Source organism: Haliotis asinina, chromosome 6 (assembly GCF_037392515.1).
Source record: "Haliotis asinina isolate JCU_RB_2024 chromosome 6, JCU_Hal_asi_v2, whole genome shotgun sequence".
NCBI lineage: Eukaryota > Metazoa > Mollusca > Gastropoda > Lepetellida > Haliotidae > Haliotis > Haliotis asinina.
This window is the reverse complement of record NC_090285.1, coordinates 14058054-14069155: the sequence shown is the minus strand read 5'-3', so window position 1 is coordinate 14069155 and position 11102 is coordinate 14058054. Positions and strand designations below refer to the sequence as shown.

The following is an 11102-nucleotide window of genomic DNA, read 5'->3' as shown; positions in this document are numbered from 1 at the left end:
ATGGCTGAACAAAGTCGATTGAACATTATCAATGGAGTTGCGTCCTTACTTGTCTTGGCGTGTGGTAAGTAGAATTGTATCAAGATATATTTGAAATCAATTTCATCAATTTACGTTGTCTTCTCATTGTCCTCAGTTAGCATTGTCCTCCGCATTGCTTTCCCCATCGTCTTCCGCTTTATCTTTGGTAATGTCTTCAGCTTTATCTTTGTAGAGGATACTAAACTAAATTCTGTATAATACCATTCTTATTAAACGAGGTAATGATTTTGGCATCAACCGTTTAAAAAGCAAGTCTGATACTAAATTTTTCACAGGTGTAATAAAATGGTATTTCACGGAAGTGAGTTTAGTATTCTGTTTATTACGCTCCAACATAAACTGATAGATACTGTGGCGAAATTGGGTACAGTGTGATGGCACCGAGCTTTCCGCGAGTCAGGCAAGGTGACGCGTCATGACATCTTACGTCTAGCGGTGTTACACTAACGAAGTACTGCCGTAAAATATTACACTGCATTATCTTAAAAAGGGCGAGTTAAACAGTATCGTGTTCAACATTTGTCTCTGCGTTCTCCTCAGGACTGTCTTCCCCATTGTCTTCATCAATGGCTTCAGCATTGTCCTCACCCAACATTCCTTTATTTGATGACACAGGCGCTAGGATATTTGTGAAATTCATATTAAATGGTATTGAGGTACACAAGTGATGATATATAAGCTATATCTAAGCAACACGTTTGAAGTACAGCCAACACTGATGTGTCGAACCTGGGGTCGCCTTTGGAAATACTTCGAGTTATTCGAAGTTTGACTCAGCAGAAAAGCAGATAAAAAGCATCAGAAAGGACCAAGCATGAACTTTGAGACAACTGGAAGATCGACATATCACTATTCGACAAAACGGTGTTGGATTACTTCTGGATTGTTACCTGAAGTATTTGTTCCCGACTAGTAAAGGTCCTGGGGGCAAAAGTAAATTCACTCACTCACCTTTTTCCCCTTGTAAATTTTTGTCTGATTCAAAAAAGTATCAGTACTAACAAAACCTATTTATATGGCAAATGACAAAATCCCTGACAACTGAATAGTTCTGTCTATGGCTTCTTCATATTCTTGCTCAAAAGCTTGAGCAGACCTGATGACCAAAAGCATAGGTGAAACCTTCAAACCTTGCATGGCAGACAAGTGGACCCGAACAATTATGTCCAATACAATTTTTTTCTAGATGTTTTTTGGGGAACACAATTGACTAGTCTTAAGAGTATTTGTTACCGAACGATTAAGAGCAGGGTATGTTCTGTTTATCACTATTTGACAAAGATCTAAACACTCTCTCGTGATAAACTATGGTCGTAAGTTACTGTACAATAAGATCCTTGCGTTAGTTGTTATATAAAATGATAATTTCATTTTATGTAGCCTGAAGAGTCGTTATAGTACGATAGGAAGATTTCACTGCATAGGCACATTTCAGTTGGTGCACATGTCCAATTATACATTTTTAAAATAATCTTTTCTGCTACGTATGGAGCCCACAAGTGCACAATTCCATACTTTATAAAAAATCCTTTCTGCAACGTGTGGGAAACGCTATGCTTAACACTGGTATTGACATATTCTTTTAGAAAAAAACATAACATTTAAATTATTTTCTCATATTCGAGCGGCTGTAGAATAAAACAAATTCTCTGAAAGCGTGCCACATAGTAAAACAAAATGGGCGACGTTACACGCCCACGGCTGAGTATGCGATAGCACATTATTTGACCTTATGCAGAATGTTGCTGTGATTTGGGTAATCAGAGACAAAACAAATACCCAGAGATACCCTTCCCTATCGAGTGGCAAGAAGATCAAAGCCCGATGGAAAAGCTTAGTAGTTGACGCGTCCGCTTGTCACGCTGAAGTCCCCGGTTCACTTCCCCTCATGGGTACAAAGTGTAAAGCCAGTTTCTGTTGTCCCCTGCCATGACATTGCTGCCAGAAAGTATTCCTTATTTGTCTCGTGAGTTTCATTAAAGGAAATTTTAACATAAGGGCGGCACTTGACGGTACGAAGTATTCCGACAAGGTGTTGCGCCCCTCGTGCTTTGCCACATGATACATATTGACACCAATGCCCGATACGTTATATACACATGATCGTGAATGTAGCAACTGGTACTTTGACCTTACAAGTAGCTTGTGTTTACACGGCAGCTATTGCCATGGTCACGTGTCACAAGGAGCAGATAACTCTAAATGTCACAACTGGATAAAGGCTTCCTGTGTACAGTTACTTCGGGACGATTATTGAAAATACTTTACGTTTGAACAGAGATTGTTATCTCCTGCTCGATCAAGTTTAACTAATACTACTTTTAAAAAAATGTCCACAAAAAGAGTTTAACTAATGTGCTGCTTTAAAATAGTGTTGAGGGTAATCACTGAGAGCAGTCAAATTTCAACAGAACCTCAAAGCTCTTCCGTTTCTTGTGGTTAGCATTGGCAGTGTGGTGTCTTAATCAACAATGATAAACAGAGTTTACTTTTACCCCGATTTTAGCAATATTCCAGCGATACCATGACACAACAAATGGGCTTCACACATCGTACCCATGTAGGGAACAGAACCTGATAGCCCGAGAAGCGAGCCTTTTAACCACTACCCTACCCCACCGCCCTATAATCAACAGATAATGCAAATGTGATAAAATATCATTTTTCTGATAATTGCTTCATTATTAGTAATAATACATCGAATTACATACACTATCGAGAGGTTAAAAGCAAATTTGTAATTTCTCTGTGAATATGTCAATATTTAGATAAGCGTGTTTTATAGACGTTGTCGAATGATTATCATTATCAATATTATTTTCCTGGTAATTTCTTTACTCCTAATTGAATGGGTGTGTGTGTGTGTGTGTGTGTGTGTGTGTGAGTGAATGTGGTTTTAAGTCGCTTTTAGCAGTATTCCAAGAGTATCGCGACAAGATACAACAGGAATGGACTTCAAACATTGTACCTATTGCGAAACGAACATGGGCCTTTGGCGTGACGAGAGAACGAGCCAGAATCATGTGGCAGTTGTGCAAATCTTTTTCTTCTTCGTTTGTCAGCATCAAAACTATAACCGTTGATGTCGTGGGTCACTTCAACATTTGACCTGTAATAATTAATTTATTTCAGTAATAAGGACTCAAATGCGAATATTTACAATCGGTACTGCATTTCATAAATTTTAAAGATATGACGATCGTAGACCGACAGCGTCTTTAACAAAATTTGCCAGCTTTTGTAACAGTGTGATATCAGAGGACTGTAACATTCTTACAAGAGTCTCTCTGTGATTAATAGTACGCACGCGTTAATAAGGACAATATGTAAGACGAATATCATGATAGGACAAACAAAAATAAAATGAATTTCATTTTCAATAGCATTTAAACTACAGAGTGGGCAAAAACGAATGTTTTTGTCCATACCCTGCCTTCTGCCTGTATTTTGCATAATATCGAGTTCTAAACAAGGTAAGCATGCATGCGTATTCTTTACGTAAACTGCTTAGGTGTAGCTCAGGAAAGAGTGACACTTTGAACTCTGCACACAAATTTAGTTTGTAATAGTTTGACACCTCAGAATACCATGTTTGTGTATAACAATCTTTAACCCTACGCGTAAATTCAAACATAAAGCAATTCACATCACCAACTCCTTGGCATTGTCAAAACTATTCCAAAACCTAGAGAATACAATAAATGCTTAATATGAGTAACCCAGCTTTCTCTACCAGCTGCATCTACACCTACTAATTTATTGTAACACTGTTGGGGGTACCTGTTTTGAGTCATGTTTAGAACTTTGAGCCAGTATCTTATACATCTGACATAATTATGTATCTACATAAGTACCACAACGTCCGCATTCGCCCACTACAGCAACACTGGTAGATTTGGTGCCAACACCCAAAACAAATTTACAAAATTTAGCTTGAAAGCGTTCAAGAAACAACCACTGGTGGACACCCCAAATCTCTGAACCATACAGAATTATTGGCTTGATTTGTAACTCAAACATTTTAAACAAAACCTTAGGAGAATGTTACGAAGTTTATACCTTAGTTGACGAATGGAAACGACAGCTTTGGTACCTTTCTGGACTAATGTTTGTACAGCTTTGGACCAACACAATCTATTTGAAAACATAATACCAAGATAACAATAGTAGGTTGATATTTTGATTGGAACATCGCCCTGTTTCCATTTTTCATATTTCCTTAATTTAACGCCGTTTCGAAAAAACAGTATTTCAGTCTTATCTAAATTCACTCTTAAGCCCCATTTGTTAGAAAACGTATGTAAAACGTCTATTTTCTTTTGTAACTCGAGAACAGAATCTGCAAAAATACACAAATCATCAGCGTATAAAGAACTCTAATACATCTTCGCGAAAAAAGATATCCCTACCACCGAAGTTCTGTTTATCATTTTCCAGCTGGTTTATGATCAATGAAAATAAGACAGGACTTAAAATGCATCCCTGTCGAACACCACTGAAACAATTGAAATAATCCGTGATATTGATATTTTAACAGAGGCCAAAGATGTGGAATACATATCCTTGATGATGGTGAAATTTTTACCATGAATATCATGTGAATACAGGACATGCCACAGATCCCTGTTGACAGAATCAAAATCCTTTTGAAAATCGACAAATAGACAATGAAACCTTCTTTTGATTTAGATCCGTACTAGAGACTGGAGAATAAACATGTTATGAACCGTGGAATATCCCTTCCGAAAGTCAACTTGACACTCTGGGTATTTATCATACAATTCTACAAAGGCTTTTAATCTGTTATTCAGAATTTGTGTAAAAACTTTGCCACAAATGTCCATAAGTGAAATACCTCGATAGCTGTTGACATTATGAACGCTTCCTTTCTTGTGGAGTGGGAAGATAATACTTCTGAACCACTGGCCTGGAAAGTTACCACTTCTAAATATGTTATTGAAAACAGTAAGGAGATAAGGAAGTAAAACATTTTTACCACACTTTAACACTTTAAATTTGACCTGTGATCAACAGCATGAGCATGCATCTTAGCAAGTGGGACATGTGTCAACCAATTCAGCAAGCCAGATCACCAGATCCCGTTTACGACAAACTTGGGATGATGAAGACCAGGGCATCGTTCCTGAAGGCGTTCGTTCAAAGGGTGAATGAGTGAGTGAGTTTAGTTTTACACCGCTCTCAGCAATGTTCTAGCTATATGGCGGTGGTCTGTAAATTATCGAGTCTAGACCAGAAAATCCTGTGATCAACGCCATGAGCATCGATCTGCACGATTGGGAACAGATGTTAACCAAGTCAGCGTGCCTGACCACCCGATCCCGTTAGTCGCCTTTTACGACAAGCAGAGTCGCCTTTTATAGCAAGCATGGGTTGCTGAAGGCTTATTCTATCCCGGACCTTCACGGGTCGGGAAAAAAGACTTCAGGTAACAATCAACAACACAAGCACCGATCAATGCATGTGGGATATGATTACGTGTGTCAACCAAGTCAGCGAGCCTGACCACCCGAACCCGTTAGTCACCTGTAAAGACAAACATTTGTTACTGAAGACCAATTCTAACCCAGATTTTCAGGTTTTCGTTCATAGCGAGCAATGAAAATAACAGGGTTCGGATGGGTTTACTTCGCTTGATGCACGTCATCAACATAGAATTAGGATCACTCGTGATCAGTGTTATGAATGTGCAAATCAATGTGTGATTTATCAAACAGAATAAATGGATATATTCCACTATGGCTATTGCACATGAACTCTAATTTACATGCTTTAACAAGTTACGCATATGATTACTAATTAAGGTCAGTGAGTTGAGTTTTGCGCCGCACCCAGCAATGATTACCAATTAGATGTAACAAGACCTCCGAGAATAATTCACGAATTTGTCACCTAAAGAATTAAAACCAAATAAAAATTCTCGAATGACGCCACGTCATAATTTGACAACATCCATCCCTATGGTTGCGATTACGATTAAACGCTCCATTTCTGTGATATTCAGATGGTAGCTGTAACCGTGATGTTATTGGCGGAAAACTTAACTCACTCTCTCTGAATATCAAACTTAACTCACTCTCTCTGAATATCAAACTTAACTCACTCTCTCTGAATATCAAACTTAACTCACTCTCTCTGAATATCAAACTTAACTCTCTCTAACTCACTCTCTCTGAATATCAAACTTAACTCACTCTCTCTGAATATCAAACTTAACTCTCTCTAACTCTCTCTGAATATCAAACTTAACTCTCTCTCTCTCTCTGAATATCAAACTTAACTCTCTCTCTCTGAATATCAAACTTAACTCACTCTCTCTGAATATCAAACTTAACTCACTCTCTCTCATTATCTTTCTTCGACAGGCATCATCATGAGCTCTCTGATCGGCGCCCTCTTAAATAAGGCGAAAGACTTTATTCAAACTGTAACCACCTACAACATTTCCTTCTCAGATCAACCAGTGTGGGCCCTGGGTTTTGCCGTAAGACATTTCACCTGTTCTACAGCTGTAAACGATGTACGCCAGTTCTAGTTGGATGAAGTTCTTGAGAGACACAAGTATAAGACAAAGTATTACGGATGACAACATCTTCTCTGTTGTATACACAACGTTTCTGGGCTTTTTCTTGACGGCAATTGGACGCCATTCCTTTTTGTTGAAAACGATATTTCTTCATCGATCTAGCCATTTATAGACTCTTAAAAAGTAGGGTATCTTCATTTTTATATTTACGATTAACAATATTTAGGAGATTTATCGGAGTCAAGTTCATTATCCCCTACTTTTTTTTAAGAGTATATATGGGCCCTTCTTTCAGTACATCGTTCCTGGGGTCATTGGTATCGTCGCGACGGCGATTAGAGCCAAGGGTGGCGTAAGTAGATTATTCCTTTGTGTCTTGTTTGTTTATTGGTTACTTCAGCATCTCTTCCTTCACTTCGCTGAACAGGAAGCTGGCAGGGGGAATGGAGGCGAAGAACGATCTGATATACCACGAGTTACGAGTTGCCTTAAAATGTTGATTAAAATATATTTCAGATGAGTAATTATTCAACATGGGGTTGGAATTCTGAGAGCACAATCCAGTGAAGAAATGGGTGTCTACCTTTGATTTTTATTTTGACATGAAAAATATTTTTCGAACCGAAGAGAGGGAAGTACGTTGCCAACCTTTGCTCGGTTCGTTCGCATATAAGGAGACTGGTCGTATACTCTTTGCTGCGCAACGTAATTTGCACTACTGTTTGCCTGGTCTAGCATATGTCAGGTGGTGCATGCGCATAACAAAACCGTCTATCCCCTCATAGTGGATGTGTTCGGTTTTAGACCAGCGTGGGGCCGTTAACATGTCACGACCAAGACCCGGCTCCGACTCCCCCATGGCACAATGTTTGGTGTCCGTGATATTTTTGGAATACTGATATATTGAAGGTCACATGCAACCAAAAAATCAAACATAATTAAAACACATTTATCACTTATTCATGACATATAATATACATTGCTGCTTTTACAAAAACAAATAAACACAATTATAAGCGTACAATCGCGATTCAAAAGTGCAATATTTTGTACTTGGGCTTACTTCCCCCGAAACGAAGCCCTCGGGAGACCGAACCCAGTCATAGCGGGTGGCTATGCATTCAAGTGTAACGACGGCTTCCGATTGGCTGGTTCATTTGCTGATATGCTGAGGGTTCATTGTGTGTACAGAAAGATGATCTGTTTGATGGGCATTTTAGAAGTATAGCCAGTCACACAAGAAAGTAAGATTCTTTATGGATAAACAACTTCTTTTTGTGTACTTGATGAGTCGTTTCTGTATGGATTCATATACTGTTGTCAAACAAAATCATATACACGAAAAGAAGTCGTTATCCACGAAGAATGTATATAGAGATGTTGGGTTTGGAAAATACATGTTCTCTGAATTTGCGCTCGATCCAATAACTGTAGTGATGGTAAACTACTGCGTGGCTGGAATCTGTCACTCGTCCAAGTACAAAGCAGGACTTGAAACTGACAAGAGTTTGCACCAGTTTCCGTCAAATCCAGTCATCCGAAAAAAATGAATGTAGTTTGTTTGCAACCCACAGACATAAAAACGTCATGTGTATCACACGTGCCTAATTACATAATGTGGCAGACACGGGACTCGGGTGCACGAGTCATGAATCAGCTTATTTTCTTTATGTCGTATAGTCTGATAGATGTTAAGTTCAAATTGCATGTTGTCTTTAGCAGACAGGCAGACAGACATATAGGTGTCAATAAACCAGACATTGAGCTTTCTCTGTGACAGAGACTGCTTACCACAATCAACAAGTTGTTTTACGTAACGAGTAGATTAATTACTTGTTTGTGTACACAACCAAGAATAGACTACTGCTCACGACCTCAGACGCTGGGCATGCATACTGTTTCATGCTCCGCGAACCTATTCACTGCGCATGCGTTATGGACGCAGCGCAGCACAGCAGTTGAAACCAGTTTTCCCCCCAGCGCTGGGGGGAATTTAGTGAAACGTTTGAACTCCGATTTCGCGGGCTTTTTTTTCATCGCGTTTTTTTTCAACTTTATGGGTTGAATTGGCATTTTTTATGATTTGTTTCGGTAAGTGCATACCGAAAAGTACCAGAATCTGCAAAGTTGTGTTTTACGTTGCATGTGACCTTTAAACGACGTAAACAAATACTCACTCAGTCACATTCGTGTTTCAGTACGTCGCTCACATGGTGTTTTCAATCCTCACTCTTCTCGTGATGGGAATCTTCACCATCATTGGCATCATTGCCCTTGGTGCCCTGGCTTCCACCAATGTACCATCTTGCAGGTTTGTTTGTTTGTTGTCAGCAATATACCAGCAATATGATGGCGGTTTGTAAACAATCCAGTCTGAACCAGACAATCCGGCTCTACTACACCATTCTGTTTTTGGTTTCAGTACATTGGGTGATACCAGTGCTGCTTGCGCCACGGCCGAGTCCATTTATGGAATGGGGGTAGGGGCTATCGTCATGATCGTGTTCGGCTGGATCTTTACTCTGGTCACGACTATCCTCACTGGTATTTTGGTCTGTAAGCCTGAGGTACGTTGATGTGACGGCGGAGTCGCGGAGTCGTTTGCGTCACTGATGAAGACATATATACGTGTGAGTGAGGTGAGGAGAGGTGAGTGAATGAGTGAATCTAGTTTTCCGCCGAACTCAGCAATATTCCAGCTATATGGCGGCGGTCTTAAGTAATCGAGTGTGGACCAGAAAATCGAGTGATCAACAACATGAGCATCGATCTGCCCAACTGGGAACCGATGACATGTGTCAGCCAAGTCAGCGAGCCTGACCACCCGATCCCGTTAGTCGGCTCTTACGACGAGGTGAGGTGAGGTGAGGTGAGGTGAGGTGAGGCGAGGCGAGGCGAGGCGAGGCGAGGCGAGGCGAGGCGAGGCGAGGTGAGGTGAGGTGAGGTGAGGTGAGGTGAGGTGAGGTGAGTGCGTGCGTCGGTGGACGCCCGGGAAGGAGAGCAAATGGGGAAATGCATGAGTGAGTGAGTTATGTATGAGTTATGAGCCTAACTGTTTATGAGTAATTAGTCTGGTAAACCATGGCAGGCCAAAACCGGATTGAAAGTACGGACAGTAAGGGAGTATGATTTTACGCCGCTTTTAACAATACTGAAGACTGTTCAGGCGTTCTCTAAAACCATGTTGATATACACTTACATACATAGACAGCCTGACATAGATATCCTCATATTACATTTAGTGTCTCTTATTGTATTAGACTGCACACCAGTATATAATCGATTAAGCTATACCCGTTTACACTTTCAGGTTGCCAACCCCACCTCGCAGTATCCATCAAAGCCCTTTTAGTTAACGGCGAATATTTGCGGTACCACTTCATCATAATATCGGCTGTCATAACACATTGGAAATATCACTTTGCCACGTCGGATGCCCCGTTTCAGATATAAGGACATCTCATCGCCCGACCGACTCTTTGACCACCGCCACCGATATTAATAAAAACCCAGTTTTTATTTCTAACACGAAATGGGGGTGGGGGGTATTAATTGAGAGCAAGTGTAAATGATCAGGAATGCTTGGCGCTAGATATTATCATTCTCCACTCCTACATTTCAATACATTCTAGAATCAAAATTGTGTTAGAGGTGTCAAACTTTGTGAGTGTAAAATCTGATTGAATCTAATTCGATATTCTCTGCTATTTTTATGTGTTATTGCTTGCTGTGTAATCTGTGTTTTAAATTCAAAATCAAATTTCACAAAAATGTTGCTGCAGGTGTTCATCTTTTCTGAGTAACAGAATAAATTTGTTTCTTAAGACTTTTCTTGTTTTCAGTACGAAGATTCCCCATAGCCACTTATAAACAGGCGAAATAGAACAGAATCCAAGTTATATATGTTCTTGTTATATTTTCTGACCGAGAGTGAGTGAGTGAGTGAATGAGTGAGCATTATTACTCCTCTTTGTCAATTCCAAAATGTCGCGTGTCACTTCAGATTTTCTTCAACATCACATACACTCGCCGCCTTGACTGAGTTAGTGAGTGAATGAGTCAGTCAGTCAATGAGTGAGTGAGTCAGTGAATCAGTGATTCAGTCAGTCAGTGGACAGGTACGTGAGTGAATGTATACTAGCCAGGGTTGAAGGTAGGGATAGCAAGCGAGTATTATTTTACACCGTTTTAACAATATTAATGAAAGTTCACACTCTATAAGACCGTAATGGTATACACTTCCCTGGCTAGTCAGCCTGACCTAGACACGTGCATATTACATTTAGTGCCTCGTGTTGTATTAGGTTATATGCCAATGAAAAATCGACTAATATGAACCCGTTTACACTGTCAGACTGCCAACGCCCCCGTGCAGAGCGACTGAGTGAGTGAGTGAGTGAGTGTGTTTATACCGCTTTTTGCATTATGTTGCACTATTTCAGCAATATCGAGGTGGGAAACATCAGAAATATGCATCGCACATGGTCGATGGTGGGGAATCGAACCCGGGTCTCCG

General features: G+C 40.0%; 1 protein-coding gene across 1 annotated transcript; it reads left to right on the top strand.

The window, feature by feature from the left end:
* LOC137286252 (uncharacterized) lies at window positions 1–9938 on the top strand. The gene is made up of 6 exons (XM_067818001.1): window positions 1–64; window positions 6426–6544; window positions 6882–6938; window positions 8785–8897; window positions 9009–9153; window positions 9897–9938. The coding sequence occupies exons 1-6, from the start codon at window positions 1–3 to the stop codon at window positions 9936–9938; spliced, it is 540 nt and encodes a 179-aa protein (XP_067674102.1).
* Window positions 9939–11102: the final 1164 nt, after the last annotated feature.